At 44.4% G+C, this 22,092-nt stretch overlaps 1 protein-coding gene across 3 annotated transcripts in view; it reads right to left on the minus strand.

The window, feature by feature from the left end:
- The window catches only part of Wapl (WAPL cohesin release factor), a 72,298-nt gene that overhangs the window by 43,422 nt on the left and 6,784 nt on the right, over positions 1-22,092 (minus strand). For all 3 annotated transcript variants that reach the window (XM_013148626.3, XM_003466083.5, XM_063233730.1), the window contains 2 exons: positions 3,476-4,519; positions 929-1,047 (listed from right to left, as the gene is read on the minus strand). In XM_013148626.3, coding sequence (XP_013004080.2) covers positions 929-1,047; positions 3,476-4,519 — 1,163 coding nt within the window. The remainder of the gene's footprint in view (positions 1-928; positions 1,048-3,475; positions 4,520-22,092) is intronic.

Below are 22,092 nucleotides of genomic sequence, written 5' to 3' on the forward strand. Positions count from 1 at the left end.
TAGGTTAGTGTGAAAGCACGGGGCTTTCAGTAGAAACGGAACCGAGTTATCTGCACTCTTTTCCTGGGCTAGCAATGTGTGGTACAATGCTATCTCACGAGGCTGGGTAACAGCAGGAAACACCAGCCCTGCGACTGCGGGGAAATGGCCCAAACTGCAAAGGTGCCTATGGCTAGGCTCGATGTTCAGTGGGGTTAGCACAGTAAGAGCATTTCCAAGTTACCCATATTTTCATCAGTAGGTTTTCATTACAGTAGGTTTATCAGGATGTAACTCCACTACTGAGCATCTGAAACTGGATAGCAACTCTCACAATGGCTAATGAGTAAAAACAACAGGTCCCTCAACAAAAAAAAAAAAAAAAAAAAGATCAGCATAATATGGGAAGCATGTGTGTGGAGAGACAAGAGAGAGAGAGACAGGTAGGCAGACAGACAGACAGGCACAGAACGGAACAACCTTCAGTCATAAAAACAGGAATAACATTTTGAAATATGCTGTAACATGCATGGACCTAGAAACATGCTTATGATGTAAGCCAGATCCAGAAGCACAAATATAACTCCGATTCCACGAGGTATTCAGAAAGCACAACAGTGCTTCTACACCGAGTGGGGTGAGATGCAGAGGGGCATAATTATGTAATTGGTACAGAATTTTGATTGGGGAAAATGAGAAAGTTTCAGGTACTCGTACTGGTAATACCTGTGACTACGAAGCACTTTAAGAGTACTTAACACCACTGAGTAATCAGTAATGTTACATGTCTATCTTTATACATCACAACTTAAAACCTGGTTACAGTGCATTAACAATGGCTTACTCATGATCTCTGGAAGACATCTGCTACGATGGTTGGCGCCGTCAGAAAGAGTTGGTCCTCGAATTGTAAGAAAAGAATCAAAACCTCGGATAGTGCTTTACTTACCCGTTTGGGGCCACTAAAAATCTTTCTGGTGTTTTCCTTTGATTTATCTCCTTGTTTACTTATGGGCTTCTTCACACTTTCAGGCACACCAGGCGAGTCCTCTGTAAACTCCAAGTTTTCTGAAATGGTAATCAAAACTAGACAGCTTTCTTGTAATTCAATTTATTTACCAGACAACCTAGGAAGCTCCCCTACCCACACCCCGGCATCACAGGAAGGAAGGAAAAAAGGAATAAAAGCAGCACAGCGGGCACAGTGGTCCTGCCTTCCCACTCCTGCTTCACAGACTTGGCTGCGTGTGTGCTTTAGGCTTAGTTCGTGCTAAGGGCAAAGTCAAGGACCTTCTTAAACACACTGCAGCCTTCACAAGGGATGCACCTGTGGATACTAACCCTGGAACAGCAGCACACTGCACACACAAAAAACATCGGGTGGTGTCTATAGTTTTAGTATTTTTATAGACTTCAAGTCCATTAAATCTTGTAGGCTTTCAGAGAATGCCTGCTAACATACACAAATGCCACACTTAAAAATCCGAAAGGGTTTTAGTTGGCAAAAGATGTAAAAGAAACCCAGTACAACACAGTTCAATTTATAGGTCCTCACACAAAACTACTTAACAGAGTACTTCCCAAATGGTTTTATTTTTTCCTAAACAAAACAAAAACAGGAAGACTTTTCCTTATTAACTTTTAAAAATGTTTATTGCCTTATACGTTTTTGTTTGTTTCTTTTTGAGACAGGGTCTCAAGCTGGTCTTGAGCTCACTTTGTAGCCCAGGTTGGTCTCGAACTTGCTACAATCCTCCTGCCTCAGCCTCCCAAGTGCTAGGATAACAGGCGCGTATCACCTCACTCAGTTGTTTTATTCATTATACATACTCAGATTCCTCATTGTGATATATCAGACAAATGATCTCTAATTTTCATGTCAGTCAATATCAATGTCAAATTTCTGTAAGTCTAACTTTAGTTTTCCCCAGTGCTGGGAATCCAACCCTGGTCACTCCCATACCTAATTTCACATTTTAACCCTTAAGACACTTCACCCCACGCCAACCCCAGTGTAAATCTTAGTGACTGATCCTAACTGGGAGGCTAACTTGGGAGTGATTCAGGCTAGCACTAAGTTAGGGCGAAGTAAGCTGCAACAGGTCGAGAGTTCGGGCACAGTGCAGATTACAAAACAGAGCACATCCCTGGTACTGATAAAAAAGAAAAGACAAAAAAAAAATTATAAAAACAGAGCCCAAGGGCTTCTGGAAAGGCCACTGCAATCTTTAGTTCTGCGCAAGGACTCCAAGACGACAGAGGGTACATTTTGCCAAAGTTCCTCATTGGCTTTGTCTGCTCACTCGTTTACTTAACTATGCAGCAAGGCGTGAGCCCACGAGACTACTGCTGTGTAACCCCTCTCTGAAGCTAAGGATGAATCCTACCTGGGGCTGTGGTACAGCTCAGGGCACGGCGCATGCTGCACATGCACAAGGCCCGAAGTTCAATCCCCAGCACCAACAGAAAAATTTATTTTTTTTAATTACCAGGAAAAGAAAAACCACCACCACCTAATCTAGCCAACAAACCACTGCTGGGCTGGGCCAGACAAAGCACAACAGCAGACAGTCTCAGGTACAACAGACTCAAGAATCTACTATCAGAACTATGGTGACACCCATCTACAACCCTAACAGGAAAAAATCTTTAACAATTAAACCCACCCAGAAAAACCACACTGAGCTAAGAGCCCCTGAATTCCAGGGTTGTCTTCTTGTCCACTCGGCAGCCTGCCCACACCACAAAGCCACTATCCGTGAATGACCTCGCTACAGGAGGGCCACCATTTCTTTGGTCTGTCTCACACAGGGGAGCCTGAACTCCTACACGACCTCCTCACTGCCTGGGACCTTCAGAGACAAATTCACTCCCCACTGATAAAGAATACCTATCTACATTTTTCAATTTTATTAAACCTGTCTGAGAGAGCTAAGGCATGTTTTAAATGTTCACCATTTAGCGCCAACAGCAAGAGATTTTAATTAATTTTAATCTCATTAAAACCATCTGTTATCAGCTCAGTTGTACATGTCCAAAACCTACCCTCTGTCTCTACTACACGTGGTGTTTTAACTTTTTACCGGTACCAGGGATCGAACTCACAACCGCCTGCTTGCAAGGCAGGTGCTTATGCTGCTGAGCTAAATCCCCAACCCCTCTACACGTGGTTTTTAAGAGTCAAAACACCTTGTACCGCTTTGTTTTGTTTTTTCTCTTTTTCCTTTTAAATAAAATTTAAAAAAAAAAAAAAGCCAAAACACCAAGATGTTTGGTGCTCTTGCCCCATATACACAGGTCACTCACAAGTCGAGATCTGATCATTAATATTTAAAATGCTGTGCTTCTGTGTAAGGCAACCTGTAGCTCTGAACACACTTCCACTGAAAATAAATATAATAAAAGTAAAACTGGGTATCTATTAAACTAAGCAGATACTGACATGAGCCTGAAAAATCACATTTGCTGAATTTGCATGCATATCTGAAAATCTTACCTGCGTTACTAGCACTAGACTGACTGTCCTGGGAATTCTCATTGCTTTCTGGAGGAGGCTGCAAGGAGGGTGACGGGGCTGTTTTAGTTCGTTTTTTGGTGGACTTTCTTTCCACTTGACAGTCGTAGTCATCATCATCTTCACTTTCACTAAGATCATCAAAACCGAAATACTTAATTTTGTAATTAGAACTTCCAGAGCCTCCTTCATCACCTCCTGTCTCATCATGATCTTCAAAACCAAAAAATTCAAGTTTAACATCCCTTTTGGACTTAACATTACTAGGCCGGAATCTAGTAGTGGTCTTAGAAGTTGCAATGTCAGCCTTTTTTCGGAGGCGGCCAGCTTCTCCCAGGTCTGCAGGAGTGGATGCGGTGAACTCGTCCATGCTTCGCTCCATGGTGTCCTGGATGGTGACATTACAGACGGACAAGCAAGACGGATGCAACACAGTATAATCTCTAGTCCGGCCAACTGTCCCTCTGACACTGGTCCCGCAGCCTGCACCGCCCTTCTTTGCCTGATTCAGGCCATCTTTACCCGGCTCGCTGTTTGCTTTGGCTAAGGCCTGACTAGTGCAGTCCATTAGCTTATCAAAACTGGAGGCTCCCTGGGAGGCCTTCGCTTTGTTGGCCCTACAGTACGTCCTACAGTTGCTAGGCCTAAGAACACTTTGCACCATGTCTTCTTCAATGGCTTCATCTAGATTTTCCAACCGCGTTTTTAAATCCTCATCCTTCATCTCCAAAAGAGGATCAGTATCCAAAGCTAAAATATCATCTTCTGATCTGATGTCTTCGAAATCATTGTCCCACTCATACAAACCAGTTCTCACGGTCCCCTTGACGGGAGACATTTCAGATGGAGACTCTGATCGCTTCTCACACTGGGAGTTCCAAGTATCGTTTGTTTCTTTGATTTCATCAGCTTTGTATCCAGAAGCCAGAGTGGTTTCTGCACTGGTTTTCTTAGTACTGTCGTCAGCATTTTTGTGAAAATGGTGACTATTTTTTTCATGTTCTTCACTAAAATTCTCCACTGTATCTATAAAAATAATAAGTCAAAGGATTAAAGACATGAGAGGCATCAATATACAGGTCATAAGCAAAGATATGTGGCTAACAGTGCAATCAATTAATCCTGAAATAAATGCAGTATTTTTAAACTGTGGAGAAATGAATGCCAGACACCTCCCCTCCTGCCTTTTCAGTCTCCGCTCTCTGATGTCTTCCAGGAACCTGTCCTCAAGGCTCCAAGGCTCCTTCCAATGCTTACTCTAAACTCCTCAGAGCCTTCAACATGCTGGGCGACTTCATCCATCCAGGAAGGCAGGTGCATGACTCAGCCAAACCTCCCGGGGCATCATGGGCTTTTCAAATACAGGTGCTTACGTCAAAAATTATTTAGTAAAATTAAAAGCCAGTTTCACACAAGCAATGGAAGTCTTCCAGCAGTATTTGTATACATGTAGGGTGGAGCTGCCCATAGGTGTGCAAGCTCTATTTAGAAGCCTGTCTACAGGCCTCGCTTTGTCTACTTCCGTTCCTTCTTCTATTCCTGAAAGCCACATGACATAAAAGAATTTAGGGTGGCTATGTATCCACATCAAGCCAGTAGTAAATCTTAAACTTCCAATTCATTTTGTACTTGAGAAATTTAGGGGCCAGGGGTTTAGTTCAGTGGCATAAGTGCCTACTTGGCAAATGCAGGGTCGTGAGTTCAATCCCCAGCACCAAAAAATACAAAACAAAACTTGAGAAATTTACTTTTTGTTTCTTTATATTATTATTTTCAGAAACTTCTTTACCTTTCCAAAAGACATGGGAATAAAGTTGGGAGTAGGATCAATTCCTCAGTAATTACTAGAGTAACAGTGGCAAAATGTTTTTATTCTATACCTAATGATAAGATTGCTTTTTAGCCAGGCATGTTAGCACATGCCTATTAATCCCAGCCCTCATGGGAGGAGAGGCAGGAGAGTCACCTGAGTTTGAAGTAACCGTGATCTACACAGCAAGACCAAGGGATGCTTTACAGGATCAATGTACAATGCAAACTTCAGTGCTACCCAGGGGTCAAGTGTAACTTGACTGGTTAAGATTTACATTTACTTACCTTTAGGATACATCTAATTTATAAACAACAAACACCTGTTTAATACGTAGGTATTTCCCAGCTAACGGCAAATAATTACAGTTTTCTTACATGTCAGAGCCATCAATTACAAGATACTGAAAATGTAAGATTCAAAACTCAACTCTGACATTTGATACCTTAAGAGAGCAATGAGCAGACTCAAGGCTGAATCCACATCTGCAGATCGACAGCCTTCTGTTCCTAGGCAGGCAGCGGGGGCTGCAGCCCTGACTGCCCCGGCCAAGACAGCTCTGGGCCTCAAGCAAGAGGCCCAACTTCTGTTTCCCTGAGAGTTGATACGTCCTGACTGGCCACAGGGCACCACTGCCCTACTCCACTTTACAATCACAGGTGCCACCGGAAATCCTCCCTGAAACGCTCAGCAAGTGCTTGGCATGCGTGCTTAACCACATACCAGTCGAAGTGTTTAGCCTACATCATTTTCATAGTTGCAAAGCAGTCCACTGTCTTAACCTAACAAAATTTATTTAGGCTATTTCTGATTTATGTAATAAGTATCCTCTGAGTTAAAGAAAATTTAAAAGAATAAACTTTTTATCCAGTTTGAATTTTTTTTCTTTTTTTAAAATCAGGGTCTTGCTATGTAGTGCAGGCTGCCCTTGACCTCACTGTGACCTCAAATTGACAGCGATGCACCTGTCCAAGCCTCTAAGTACTGGATTACAGGCATCTGCCACCAACCCCAGCTTACCCAGTTTAAAATGACTAGTTTAGGCAAAGTGTGGTGGCACATGCTTATAATTCCATTACTTAGGATGCTGAGGCAGGAGGATCACTGTGAGTTGAAGGCCAGCCTAAGCTACAGAGTGAGACCCTGTCTTAACAAAGAAAAACAAAAAAAAATTACTAAAGTGCCTCCCCACAGGACAGCCTGCACTGCCTTCAGAATATGTACTACTGTAATTGTTTAATAGGCCTAACTGAGCCTCTTTTAAAAAAACAAAATCACTACTTTATTACCCCCATGAGCCCTAAAAACAAGGTGTGCATTGTGTTTGTACATATCAACCATTACTAATCTTATCACAGGGCTATGTTTCATGTGATAAAAGTTATAACTGACCTTTGCTGCAAGTTGATCTTGAAATGTTACAAGTGTGAAGAGTGAGGCCTGTGAGACAATATTCTTGCTAAAAAAGCTGTATCAAGGCCAGGGATACAGCTCAACAGCTTAAGCGCCTGTCTGGCAGGTGCAAGGTCCTGAGTTCAATCCCTGGTACCGAACGCAAATACATAAAAGAGCTGTATCTGAGCAAAAAACCCCACATATTAAACTATGTAGCATAAACAATCCCGCAAGTCAACTGATATCAAAGTACTTTAACTTCTGAAACACATTACATAGGAAAAGGTAATTTTATAGAGTTCTAGGTAAGAAAAGCTGTTCAAGTTTTCAATATTTTAATAAGCAACATAAATTCTCTCTCCTTTGGGGCTGGGGATTTAGCTCAGTGGCATAAGTATCTGCCTTGCAAGCAGGCAGCCGTGAGTTTGATCCCCGGTACCTATAAAAAGGAAAAAGAAAAAAAAAAAAAAACTCTGTCTCTTTCTCTCTCTGTCTGTCTTCTGAGACAGAGTCTCACTACGTAGTGCAAGCTGGTCTTGAGCTTGCTTATGTAGTCCAGGCTGGCCTTGAACTTACTGTGATCCTAGTGCCTCACCCTCCCAAGCACTGGATTACAGACACATGCCACTAAGCCTGGGAACAGAAATATTTCCTATAGTCCTTTATCATCTAACTTTCCAGTAAAAACTCTTACTATCCTTTCAGAAGGGAACTACAGCTAACTGATCCATCAATGCAGAGCCACAACTATGGCTAACCACCTGCCTCCCCCCAAGTATCCCAGCTTTCCTGTCAAACCCACTAAACATTCCAAAGCATCAATTATGCAGAGAAAAAAAGAGAAATGGGGGAAGAGAAGACAGGGAAATAAAGACAAGTTCTAACAAACCTGCTTTGCCAGGTGCAGTAGTCCCTATCTCTAATTTCAGCTATTCCAGAGGTTGATGCAGGAAAATCCCCAAATTCAAGGTTAGCCTACAAAATCTAGCAACCTGTCTAAAGAAAACAGCAGGGTTTTTTTGTTTTGCTTGTTTTTTGAGACAGGGTCTCACTATGTAGTTCAGGCTGGCCTTGAACTCACTATGCAGCCCAGTTTGGCCTCCAATTCCTGTTGATCCTCCTGGAATTATAGGTGCGCACAAACACAGCTGGCCTACTAATTTTCTTAAAAAGGGGCTGTGGCTATAGCTAGGCAGCAGAATACAACACCTACTTGATTTACACGCATGACACCCCGGTTCAATCCCTGGTACACACCTCCCCTCAAAGAACAAAAATACAAGAAGTCCATTACCACCACCACCCGGATTCTGCCTCCAGGGCAGGCTAAACAGACTGAAGTGACACAGTCAAGGCTATTCCGCAGCTTGTTAAGCAGTGGTGGGGACCTATGGCCTGGGCGTGCCACGGCCCTCTGTTACCACTGAGAGCTCTGACAGATTCACCATTGCGGTTCCTCCCACAGCTAACTTTGCCAAAATACAGAATACATTTGCAGTAACTTAAAACTTCGTGACAGAAGTTCACCAATACTTCCCGGATGTCCTATGTACTGCAGCTCCATGCCAGGAACCCAAAACCATGTTCTAGAGTCCACTGCTCTACTCAAGCTAAGGCCTGGATGTAAGGACACCTCCATCACTGGAACCACACACTTACGCCTTTTCACTGGGTTTTTTTTTTTTTTTTTAGTATTACTATGTTAGTATACAGTCTTTCATATATTGAGTAACATTTAGAATTAGCACAATGAAGACTGCCTAAAGGAAATCAGCATATGCTCATTCCTTACCTTACAGAAAAGAAGGATTATTCAATAAAGGGAAAAAAAGAGTTGGTTCTATACTCAAACATGAAATATATTCTAGATGACTCAAGACTTAAATGGAAAATGAAACATACATACTACACAACAAAATGAATTATTCCACAATGGGGAAAATTCCTTCTCGAGACACAAAATCCATAACCCACATTCACCTACATAAAATATAAAATATTACATAAATTAATAACTTTACAGAAAATATAAAGTAATCCATAATATAAGAGGAAAAAAAGGCCAATTCCTCCCTTCACCTAACGAATTAGAAACCTAAAAATGAAAATATGAAACTTTCAGAATGTAGAAATATCTTCAAGAGTCAGGCAGGAAAGCATAGAAAAAAAATATTAACCATAAAAGAAATGAACTGCGCACTGAAGCCCAGCCTGGGCAACTTGGATCTGGGGAGACCCTGTCTCAAAGAGGAAAAAAAAAAAGTATAAACAAATGGATGAGGATGTAGCTCAGTATGAATAAAGCCCCAAGGTTCAATCCCTGCAACTACCCAGACAGAGAGGCTGGTTGGCCAACCGGAGAGAATACCGGCCAGAGGAGAAAGGGCTGACAGGCTGACATTCTCTATTAGAGAGACACAAATTCAAGCCACAACAGTCATCAGATGAAAACGCACAAGCTAACACGTGTGAAGGACACACTGCATCTTCAGCTGACAGGAGTGGAAACTGGACCTGCCTGGCACCTCCTACCTAAGCTAAGCACAACCCTTACCTTATGAGCCAGCAATTGCAGTACATAAAACATTCCACTAAGCCACATAAAATTTCCATTTTTAAACCATCAAATATCAGCAGTTTCACACAGCTCAACCTGACAGCTGTACACTCATTGCAACATCACTCCAGGGACTGAACGAGACTGTTCACTGCAAGTATGGCCAAGGGCCAGGTGCAGCTGGTGGTGGACGGACTGCCCAGCTCACAGAGGGCCCTGAGTTCCAGGCCTGCCACCACATGAGCGGAAACAAAGAACAAGCAGTCTGTCCTATTTATATAAAAAAGAATACTATGGACCAATAGAAATAAGTCAAACTATAATTCTGTTGAAGCATATCTTAGTGTAGCAGCGCCTAACTTCAATTGTTTCAAATTCAAAATGGACATGTTAAAGAAATAGACTAACCCCTGAAGCCAACTATTTCACTTACAAATATTTACAGAAAGCTTTCTGAGAATATGAAATAACCTAAGTAACAAGGAATCTTACAACAATGTTGCCTCGTTTTCTTGCTTGTATGAACAATACAAACACCAATCAATAAAGTAAGCATTCATCATCCAGCCTTACAACAGGAAACCAAGCAGCCATGGACAGGAAGGAGAGCAGAGTGGTCCTAGCATGGAGACATACGAATACCCTGAGCAGACCTGAGTGACAGAGAGTAAGGGAAGAGGAAGGCTCCTTTTCACGCTTCTCCAATTCCATCCTGCATATTAGGTGTCAGTGCAAAGTCTAAAATATATAAAACACCCAGGCTGAGGCAGGAGTATCGTCCCAAAGTCCCATCCCTGGGTCCTCTTTCTCTCTCCCTTTGCTGGCTGCCCAGGGCTGAGGAGCTATCCTCCGCCAGGCCCTCCCACCGTGCCATTTCTGCCTGGGAACGAGGAGACCACGCTCCGAAACCATGAGCCAAGACAAACCACTCCTGCATTAAGTTTCAGGATCCCCTAGGCATTCTGGTTCAGCAATGGGGAAGTGACTAAGACGGTTTGTAACAGCAGAAGGCCAAAAACAGCCACGCCACCCAGAGACTAGTTTAAAACACAGCACATCATCCCACAGCAAACTAAGGAGCTGCCAACAGGCAGGCAGAATGCTGGCTGCGGCAGCCTACACACTAAAGGGCCGGCACAGTGACTCTGTATGCACTCACAGGTTAGGGTACTTCTTAGAGTATAATTTAATATGCCCAAGACTCTGAGTTCAATTCCTACTTGCGCTCCCCAAAGAAAAGAAAAGAAAATCATTCACAGCATTAGAGCAATGGAAGGTAGCAGGCTTTTCACTGTCATTAAATGTAGACAGACATTAACCACAGGCCCCTAAAAAACCACCTGAGACATGGTACATCCTTCTCAGTGAAGCGATTTTAAAGATGTAAATGGCAAAAAAAAAAAAAAAACACTAAAAAAAGGGCAGGAGCTTGGGTTATGGAAGGCTGTCTAGCATAGGGGAAGCTCTAAATTTAATCCCTAGCACAGAAAAGGGGAGGGAGAAACAGGTCCACATTTCAAGTAAAAATCCAAAACTTTCCATCAAGCAAACCTATGAAACACAAAATTTACATGTACTGCAATGTTAAAGAAAAACGGTAAGCTAGTACTAGTGGTATGGCACTGTGGTAGGTAAAGCACTTGCCTACCCAGCACGAGGGAGGTCCTGAGTTCGATCCCCATCACCAAAACGAAAAAGAAAAAAAAAAGTGAACTAAAAGCAATTCTGGGCCGGGGATTTTGCTCAGTGGCACAGTGCCTGCCTGGCAAGCCTGAGGTCCTGAGTTCAATTCCTGGTACCAATGAATGAATGAATGAATGAATGAATGAATGCAATTTCAAAAGTTCCACTCATCTGAGAGCATCCTCTATCAGCACAGCACACAGATTGAAGCTGCCCATCTCTGATCTGCCCTCCTGGTAGAGCGTAGACGTACCCTCCTGGTACAGTGTAGGGAGCTGTTGAAACTGGAGATTGATCACATATGTGGGGCTAAAGCAAGGCCAGCCCAGAGAAATAGAGGGACCAAAACAAGTTATGTAAACAACCTGTTCCAGCACCAAGAAGGCAAGGGACCCAGGCCTGCCAGGCAAAGAAGTTGCTAGGCAGGGGGGTTGAAACTGACATTCTTCTTCCAGGGTATAAAAACACACACTGCCCTGGTTGAGCAGTTCTTCCTCCCATGGGAAGAGTAAGGGCTCCTCCTGACCCCAGCTTTGTCTTTTATTTTTCTCATCCTCTGGAGGTCCTTAAACCCCAAGGAGCTCAGGAGCCACATTGGGTTGTGGCAGTAGAGCTGGGAGGACAGGCTCTGCTCAGTCAAAGCTACATCTGTGCACCCAAAGCTCCCTTCCAGGCAGCAGCTAGCCCTTCAGACCTACCAAGGATGCCCAGAAGGACACAGTACCTTCCAAAACACTCACAAGCACAAATGACTTCAAGGAAATTCATCTCCTTCTCCCAACCTTCACTCTTCTGCAGCCCCAAACCTGATCTGCCAACCCACTCTAGATCAGTTATCACTCTTCCCACATTAGACATAAAGGCTACAACCTCAGCACTCTGGGAGACTGCATCAGGAGGAGTACTGGGAGTTTGAGGCCAGCCTGAACTACATAGCAAGACCATGTCTCAAATACAGGAAGGGAAGCAGGGAAGGGGAGGTGAGCAGAGGAGAAAGAGGAGGGAAAGGAGAAGGGGGAGGGGAGAAGAAAGGAGGCAGGCAGTTCCCACATCCCAATCCCACCATGGCACTAGGGGTGTTTACATTTTTAAAATGTATTAGCGTAAGAGACACTGTCCATCCCTCTCAAAATTCTCCCCCTCATTTTGAACACTTGTCCCCTTGTTACTGTCACTTTCTGGGACTGGGATTGAACTCATGACGTGGCGCCTGCTGAGCAGGCCCTTATGCCATTGAGCTATATCCCCTGTCACTTTCTGAAGCAGTTCTGGAAGTCTGTTTTTAGCACTGTGATCAAAAAGATGGTTAGTGACAGCTGAAGCAAAATTTTATGTTTGTGGTAGAGTTCCACTGGTGTTTTCAGTGCTATTCACTTAGGAATTTATTTCTGATGTTATTGTTTAGGTTTTATAAGCAAATACACAGCTAATGTGAAAATGTTGATGTTTATTCTAAATGCACAATACATCTTAAGAATTTAAGCCGGGCATGTTGCTGCCCATCTGTAGTCCTAACACTTAGGAAGCTGAGGCATAAGGATTGCTGTGAGTCTGAGGACAGCCTGAACTGCACATTGAGATCCTGTCTCAAAAAGACAAAAAAAAAAAAAAAAAAAAAAAAAAAAAAAAAGCGAAGAGAATACATGGTTGATATTTTATGATCCTGTTAACTGCACCCTGTATAATATAAGACCTTCCTGACAAAACTGCAGACCACTGAGATGTCAAGTAGGTTCCGCAGAAAGGCAGGAAAGCAAAAGACTGCACGGGATAGGCAATGCATGCATATGAACATGCTGCTGTTGTGTGTGTGACAACTGAAGTAGCACTGGTATTTTCATCGTAATTCATGTAAGAATTTGTGTTGTTCTTTTTTAAACATAGGCCAAAAAAGTCGATGTTGAAAACGTTGGGTGCTATTCTACAAACAGTACTAAAAATTCAATGAAAACAACATACAAGGTTAGGGCTGCTGCTGAGCGCCAGTGCACAGGAAAGCAGCTCCTGAGCGTGTCCACCTTGTCCACCTTGCCCACTGGTCCCAGCACTGTGCAGTGCCAGCTTTCCCCAGTCGATCGTGACTACAAAAGATCGACATTTTGAATCTGCTCAGGATATCAAGGCTGTCAGGACAGCACACTAAGGACACTTGCCAAAAGGGATTCCAGAGCTGCTTCAGAAAATGGCATAAACAGGGTAACAGGATAAGTGCTCCAAGTCGGGGTGGGGAGGCACGCCCCAAGGGGGATTAAGTGGCAGAACTGTAACAAAGCCCCTGTGTGATTCACATGCCCCAATTCTCACATGGCTTTGGGAGGTACCACAGTAAATGCGCTTCATAATGGAATCTATTAATGGCCTCTCTGCATTTGGGGATCTCTAACGGTCATTTTCCAAACAACAGAAAAGACCCCATTAAACCAATTCATCATTATTAAATAAAATGAATTTTAATGTTATATTATGACCTAAGGCATATAAAAGTACACATAACAGAACTCCTACAACAAAACTATTCTTACCTGCCAGTTTTCTCAGCAATGTCACTCACACACACGTGCACAAACCTGAAAGGCCCCATCCATCCCACTAGGAGTACATGCAGCTCTTGATAAATTAACCTTTAAATGCACAGCAATCTTATTGGGTGTGGCGGTACACACCTGTGATCTCAGCATTCTGGGGGCAGGGAGATGCAAAGTCTGAACCCAGCCCATGCAATGCAGTGAGCCCTGTCTCAAATTTTAAAAAAGATTGAGGATATAGCTCAGCAGCAGTACTGGCCTTGTATGAGCAAAGCCCTTGGTTCAATCTGCAACAGTACAAAAAAGGGCAAAAATAAAAAAAAAACCACATATTCGTCACACACAAGCATACAGATACACAAGGAAGAAGGGGCCAGGTGTAGTGGTGCACACCTGTAACTCCAGCACTGGGGAGGCTGAGGCGGAAAGATCACCAGTGTTAGACCAGCCTGGGCAATGTATTTACTGAGTTCAAGGCCAGCCTGAACTGAACTGTAACACTCTCACAAAACCACAAATCACAAAAACAGGTGAAGGGAGGGGAGGGGAGGGGAGGGGAGGGGAGGGGAGTCTATGAAGCCAACCCACCCTGGGTGTGGTAGTGCAGGCATATAATCCTAGAACTTGGTAGTTGAAGCAGGAGGATGAGTTCTAGGCCAGCCTGAGCTATAAAGTGTGACCCTGTCTCAAATAAAACAACAACAAAATCACTAGGCTTCAGCAGTCCCTTTTCCCATTTTTTTTACTTTCTACAGTGTCAGTTACCCACTGTCCAAAAATACTAAATGCAAATCCGCAAGTCAACAATTTGTGTTAATTTGGGTACTGCAACACAGCCTGGAGAGATCTCCCACCACCCCAGCAGGACACGAAGCAACTTCTGCCAGGGCACCCACTTTGCTCCCCCAGATTGATTATCTGTGCCCCTCTGCCGGTCGTCAGTCACTCCTGCCGCTGCACCGGAAGGCTTCAATCACCTCAGCACCACCGAGGAATGGTTAGATACAAACACCTCACCAGGCCACAGTCACCCAACTCTGTCATGGCCCCTTGTTCTCATGGTTCTACTGCGTTATTGTCGTTAGCATCTTACTGTGGTAACTCAATCATAAACATGCACATTGCTGGATGTGACAGGGCATGTCCATAATCCCAGCACTCAGGAGGATAAGGAGGAGGATCCTTCCAAGTCTGAGGCCAGCCTGGGCTGCAGAGTTCAAGACCAGCCTGAACCACATAATAAAACTGTCTCAGAAAGACAAAAAATATAAATAAACATGCACATTAAAAAACACAATCAAAAACCAAACTACACACAGGGTTTGAGGCTAGGAAAGATTTCAGACAAGCGCTGGGGATCCTGGGACACATACCCAGAGGCTAACAGGGCACTGCTATACCTAACTGTGTGTCACAGTTGCTCTCAACAGCACTGGGAGTTGAACCCAAGGCTCCTCTACCAATGAACCATGTACCCACCCTTTCCAGTTTTACTTTGAGAGGTCTGGCTGGGTTGCCCGGGCTGCCTTGAACTTGCCATTATCCTGGCTCGGTCTCTCAAGTAATGACATTACAGGTGTATGGCACCATGCCAGGCACAGGTTAGTTTCAAAGTATCAGTACCTTCAGGTAATTACATCATTTGCAAACATTTAAATTTAAGATAAATACTTTCAGGACCAGTAACCCCTCACGCAGGTATTAACTTAAAAAATGGGCTTAAGAAAAAAAAATAAAAATTAAAAAAAAAAAAAATGGGCTTAAGTCAGCACTAAAACCTCAATGCCAATGCTTATGGTATCTGGATTCATTTTTGAGAGAGGTTCTCACTAAGCAGTCCAGGCTGGCCTAGAACTCAAGGCAATGCTTCTGCCTCAGTCTTCCAAGTGCTGGGATCACAAGAGAACACCATGACGCCCAGTTCTAGTACTTGCATTCATAAATGCCGAAAACTGGAAACGAGCCTGAGGTCCATCAAGCAAGTGTGCTGAAGTACAGACACAATGGAACACTACTCAGCCAGAAAAACAGAGTCCTCATACATGCAAAAGCATGCGACACTCTTAAAACACTCAATAAAAGAAACAAGATTGAAAAGGACACACAGAGACACACACACGGTATCGTTCCAATTACACATTCTAGAAAGACAAAACTATTTGGACAGAAAACAGGTCAGGTATTAGTGGCTGGAGGTAGGAAAAAGAACTGACCATAAAAAAAAAAAAAGAAAAAGAAAAGAAACCAACAAAACCATAAAGCTCTGGGGCTGGAACCCTGGGCCTATCACATGCTGGACACAAGAGCTATCCCTGTGCTACAACCCCAGTCCTAAGACACATTTTTTTTGAGACAGGATCTCATTGTGTACTTCAGACTAGCCTTGAACTCACTAAAGAGCCCATGTTGGCTTCAGACATCCAGCAATTCTCCTGCCCCAGCCTCCTGAGTGCTGGGATTGACAGCCGTGCACCTCCACACCTGGAAACTTCTGAAGGTGACAAGAATCCTGGGCACCTTGATGGCGGCACAGTGACGACATGTGCAGACATACTGCAGACATTCCCCACAGCACACAAACTGCTCTTAGGCACTGCACTGCACACCTTTCAGGTCCACTTGCTGCTCTGCCATCGGCCCAGGGGGCATGACTTCCTAGCTGGGCATGGTGGTGTGCTCCCGTAGTCTCAGCGGCTCAGGAGGCTGAGACAGGAGGACTGCATGAGCCCAGGAGTCTGAAGCGGGCCTGGGCAACACACACAATGAAACCCTGCCAAAAGCAAAGAAACAGGGCAAGAAGTGGAGAGAGATGCAGGGAGTGAAGAAAAGAAGTTATGGGAGAGAAAAGACTTCCTCTCCTCAGCTTCCCTGGATTCTAAAGAGAGATCTGTTAGCAAACGATACCTCTCCTCTCTGGCTGGCCTCACCCGCTGGGCTAGGGTAGCCCTGGGAGTTTTGGGCCTGGGTGCGAGCTTCACTGTCACTAACCAAGAAGGGGCCCCATCCAAGGCAACTCCCTACAGCCTGCCCACACCTCTGTAACAGCACATAAAGAAAAAAGGTTCTGTCATACATTTGCACTGCTGTCTGTTGCCACCTGACACCTGGACTGGCAAAAATGCAAAGTTAAAAAGTAAAGGAAAACTGTGTAACACAGGAACAGAAGAGGACCAGCAACCCCTCACGTAGGTATCAACTTAAAAAATGGGCTTAAGTCAGCACTAAAACCTCAATGCCAATGCCCTGAAGGTGTGAGCAAACTAAGGTAGTGACTACTGATCTGAGGAAAACTTGGTGCCCACGCCACCTCCTGCCTCGGGACTGTAATGCTTGCACGGGGTCTACACATGTACTTCCTCCCCATCTCCTAACCCAACCCCTACATGCGCCAGGTTCACCTTGACCGTGCCCCGCCCTGCTGAGCACTGGCGGGGTCCTGGTCTCCTGCAGCCCTTCCCATGACCTGCAGAGCAGGACAGGTGGGCTCCCCAGGTACTGACTTTCCAGAACCACCACTTCTCCACCCTGTGCTACAGGCGCCTCCTTCTCAGGTGCATCCGTCTAGCTAGCCTCCCTGACCTCACCCTGGCCTCCCTTCTTAACCTAGGGATTTTCCACCAAATTTATATCGCATCCCTTCAGCTTGTCTGGCCATAAACCAATCCCACCCATGCCATCTCTCTGGCCTCTGTCCCAGGACTTTTCTCTCGCCATGGACCATCATTCTGTCTCAACCGCCAGGTCTCAATTTCACTCAGGAATTTGTAATATCTTAAAATGCTCCTCTTAAACACTAAAATCAGGTAACTTTTTGATCACCACCTTCCAATCCCCACTTGCTTCTCTGGTTCTCCTGTTCCCAACTTCTACTGAACAAGACGGTCGGCCTGCCCTCTTCTTCCCTTCCTCCTGCCCGGCAGTCCCCTGCAGGTGCCGGACAGTGTCAGTTCCGCTCGGTCATCTCAGTTCCCAGCTGGGCAACATCGTCAATTCCCTTTCTGCCCTACTTTGGCTCCACAGTCTGTTGGATAAACGCCAATCCAGGCTAACGCCCACCATCCGATCCTGTATTCTATGTTCCGTGTGATGTTCCCTGAGGGTGGGCTTTCAGCACTCCCCGCTCTAGCTAGTCCAGAAGCCCCACTTCCTCTCCACAGTCCACTCTTCTACTTCAGCTCCCGCTTGTTTGAGCTGCTTGCTCTTCTCAAGCCCCAGGCTGCCTAGTCTTTCTCACTCTCACAAGTCACCTGTCCTGTACTCTGAAAACCAAAGAAGAACCTAGCTCGCTCTCAGTCACTACTGTTAGAGCGCTGCCCCCTCGGGCCAGGACACGGAGCGCCAGGAGCCCGGACTCCTTTGCCTGTGCTGGGGGTCAGTGTCTCCCATGCTCTCCCGTGCATTACACCTCCAAAAACTCCAGTGTCCCTGTAGCTGCCCGTGTTTCCTCCTTTCCTCAAACACCTTTTAGTAAATTATGTGCACTGCTACCCCACCCTGCCACTCTGCAGAACGCTCCAACCAAGCTGCAAATTCAATGCCTGTGGTGGGAGCCTCACTTTGGCTGACTCCAGCAGCGACCCAATTCAGCTGCTCCTTTCATGAAACAGCCTGCTGACTTCTGGAAAAGACTACCTCCACCGCATTTCCCTTCAGTACTGAAAAGTCTTCACAGCGCAGTCCCAAGGGTCTTCCCCTCACAAGCTCCTTAATGACCTCATCTAATCCAGTATTTCCAAGTAACAGCTGAAACCCCACCGTACATTTTACCACCCTAATCAAGATCCTCCCTGAGCAAATCCACCCTCTGCCAGCTTCAAAGGACCTGGAAAAATTGAACAGCCCTTCCCAAAGGCACAGGCTGGATCAGAACACTTCACCAATGATCTGGCTCTAACAGTACAGAATCCATACGAAAAATTGCTTTGAAAAGCAGACAGTATCATCCAGACGCACTGTCAGTGGGTTCTAAGCAGCTTCCGTGGCACATGAGGACAGATCCGTTCCTAAAGGGCAGAGACTGTTGACAGTTTCCATCTACTAGCCCAAGGCTGGTGTGCAGCCGGAAGCTAAGAAGAAACTTGTTAGTGGACTCCTGCACTTTTTCTTATGCACAAATCTTGAAGATGAGTCTCTTTTGATCAGAAAATCTTTTATAAGAAAGTTCTGCTTAGCCAGGTACAGTGGTATACAGACCATAATCCCAGCACTTAGGAGGCTGAGGCAAGAGGATCGTTGCAAGTTCGAGACCGGCCTGGGCTACAAAGTGAGCTCAAGGCCATCCTGAACTGCATAGCAAGACCCCACCTCAAAAACGACAAAAAAAAAAAAAAAGAAAAAAAAAAAAAAAGTGAACTCGAGGCCAGCTTGAACTGCATAGCAAGACCCTGTCTCAAAAAGAAAAAAATAAACTGGATTCATGTAAAATTTCAATGTCTCTCTCACAACATGAATATTGCTGCATTTCATTTACGTAAGACACAAAATTCTCTAAAACAGAGGACATTTACTATTTGTTAAAATAACACCCGCTTTAAAGCTCAAGTACAGTGGTGTACACCTGTATCTCAGCACTCAGAAGGCTAGGGGAGGAGGATTGTTGAGAGTTCAAGACCAATGTGACCTACAAAGTGAGCTCAAGGGCAGCCTGAACTGTACAGCAAGACTATCTCAAAAAGAGACTCCCCCAAGGAAGTATGCAAAAGACCTTGCACTCAATCTCCAGTGCAAATAAATAAATAAGGTGCACTATATTCAGTGAATATTAAGAAGTTTAGCCATACTCTTTCTTTCTTGAGTGTGTGGTACCAGGGATCGAAGTCACAACTGCGCACTTGCACAGCAGGCGCTTATGTAAATCCCAGGCTCCTTAACCATATTCTTAAAAACAAAATTATTTAAACAAAGACAGTAAGAAATTCATAATTTGTTCTTGTCAAAATAGTTATTTTTCACACTACAACAAAATTTATCTTAGAGTGACTGTTGTTTTAATTATATGGCTATGAATGTGACAAAATTAAGTTCATTCCTTTCAGAATGCAGCAGTGGAGGCCAGTGATTGAGCTCAGCAGTATAAGCGCCTGCCTGGCAGGCGTGAGGTCTTGAGTTCGAGCCTCAGTAAAAAAAAAGAACACAGCAGTGGGCCAGGAATATAGCTCAGTGGCATTAGCAACTGCCTGGCAAGCGCAAGGTCTTGAGTTCAACTTTTGGTACTAAAAAAAGAACACAGCAGTGCTGTACAAAAACACCACTTCAGGCGTTTCACAGCTCTTCCACTGGATTCACTATCCAGCCTCCCAACCACGTACGCTGTCTAATGTTGATGTATAACAGGAATAAAGCCTGCCTACGTAGTTGTGATGAATGACCAACTGATACCTAAAATGCCTACCACAAGCCAGGCATGTGAACCCAGCACCTGCTGAGAGAGGAGGATCAATCACAGCGAGTTCCAGGCCAGGCTGGGCTACAGAATGAGTTCAAGGCCATTCCTCTTGAACTGCACAGTGAGACCCTCTCTCAAAAATAAAACTAGGTCAAAGCAGAAACTGAGAAAGACGTTTTTTATCTACTTCTCTTAAAAAGAAGTTGATTTTAGGTATGCCTATCTAAGAAAAGGAACTGATTTTAGGTATGCCCATAGAAGATGTGTACTCACCACAAGGCCTGGTAGCACACGTCTGTAACCCCAGCACTCAGGAGGCTGAGGCAGGGGCTATCCGTGCAAGTTCAAGACCAGCCGGGCCACACAGAAAGTTGAAGGCCAGCCTGAGCTACAATAGCAAGATTCTGCCTCAACATAAAAAAGAGAGAAAAATGCACTCACTACCTACAGGCAAGGAACTCTTGTTGGTTTAGTTGCTGGGCGTGGTGGCTCATGCCCGTGATCCCAGCACTCCGGAGGCTGAGGCAGGAGGATCACTTCGAGTTTGAGACCAGCCTGGTCTACAAAGTGAGCTCAAGGCCATCTTGGACTGCATAGCGAGACCCCGCCTCAAGGAGACCCCGCCGCAAGAAGACAAAAGGAAAAAGCCCTCATTCCTTTATCCTCACTTTACCCATAAGCAGATAATAATCGCTTCTCAGGTAACAAGTTTCTGGCCTACTTAAAACTTTCAGGAACAGAAGCATTTATTTCCCTTCCTAAAACCATCTTCAGTTCTAAAATCAAAATTTGTAATTTCTTGACAATATCATCCCTCAAACTCCCACAAGTACTCAGTATAGTTTTAAGCAAATGGAAAAAAATTACTGGCTACAAAACCAGCCATGCAAATGAAGTGCCTATGCCATAGTTATCTCAATATTTGGCAGGGTATGTAGACTGAATCCCAGCTGGCTGGCAAAGGAAGTATGCCAAGCAGAAATCTAAGTCTTTGCACACTTTATTCTAGAGACCAGGCTCACAAAGCCAGAAAAGGGAAGCAGCAGGCCATAAAAGGCAGGAGAAGCCTTCTTTTATCTCTAATGCATATAGCTCTAGATCCCAAAGAGTACCTGCAGATCTCTTACAACAGTGAATTTCAGCTCCTGCTAACAGTAACTGTTAAATGGCACACCTGGCTAAGAACTTACTGGCTTCAAAAGCAACTATAATCAGTGTTTTTTTTTATTAGTGATTAGATACAGAAGCATTTGAAGATCAAAACAGAAGTCTTAAATTTACTTTAAAATAAACCGGAGAGCTGGGAGTTGTGGCTCATGGGTGTAATCCCAAGGCTCAGGAGTCTGAGGCAAAAGGATCTCAAGTTCATGGTGAGCCTGAGCAACTTAGCAAGACCTTGTCCCAAAACAGTAAAATGGGCTGGGAATGCAGCTCAGCGGTAGAGCTGCCTGCCTAACAGGGAACACAAAGTCCGTGGGTTCAACTCCCAACACTGGGAGTGAAAAAAATCCATCACCTCAAAGGAGTAAAAAGAGGACAGGAGATTAAAAAAAAAAAAAAGCATAGGAGGTGGGTTAGAGGGGCTGGTGTGTGCAACAGATGAAACTGGCCCCATCCGGATGACTGCTGGTGTGCGCACGGTTTTTATTACTGCTCTATCGTCACATAGCTGGAGTTACTAGAAGTTTTCTTCTTCTTGTTTGATGAGGAGGCCGTCATCATCAGTCTCCTCCACATCTTGGTTCTCTTACCTCCGAGCATCTGTCAGCAAAATGGCAACCACGATGCTCCCTCAAGACCTCATGCTGGTCTCCTCTCCCAGTGAGCCACAATTCTCAAAGGGCTCACCCATCACACTATGGTGACAGCTTGGGAGTGTCACAGGGGTGGGTGTGACAATGTCATATGAATGCATTAAAGTACAACAATGAAGCCTAATGCTGTATAAAATCCATATGCTCTCAAGAAGAAAAACATACTGAAAAGGGAAAAAGAAAAAAGGAACCTGAAAGGGAGAGAACAGTTTAGTAAAAAAGAAAAAATATTCCCCTACTGAGAAAAAGCACTTAAAAATCCAATGCCAGTTTAAAAAAAAAATTTGTGTCTGCTATGAACCGCACCATGGAATTTAACCTGTGCACTTTGAGCAAGTCGTTGATACAATTCCTAAAAGGTTCTATTTTTTCCTTTTTTTTCCTAATATGTTCTTAAATAAAATGCCTGAACATAATCTGCTGAAGACTG

This window comes from Cavia porcellus, unplaced genomic scaffold (assembly GCF_034190915.1).
Source record: "Cavia porcellus strain 051 isolate PalLab524CR breed Dunkin Hartley unplaced genomic scaffold, mCavPor4.1 scaffold_23, whole genome shotgun sequence".
Lineage (NCBI taxonomy): Eukaryota > Metazoa > Chordata > Mammalia > Rodentia > Caviidae > Cavia > Cavia porcellus.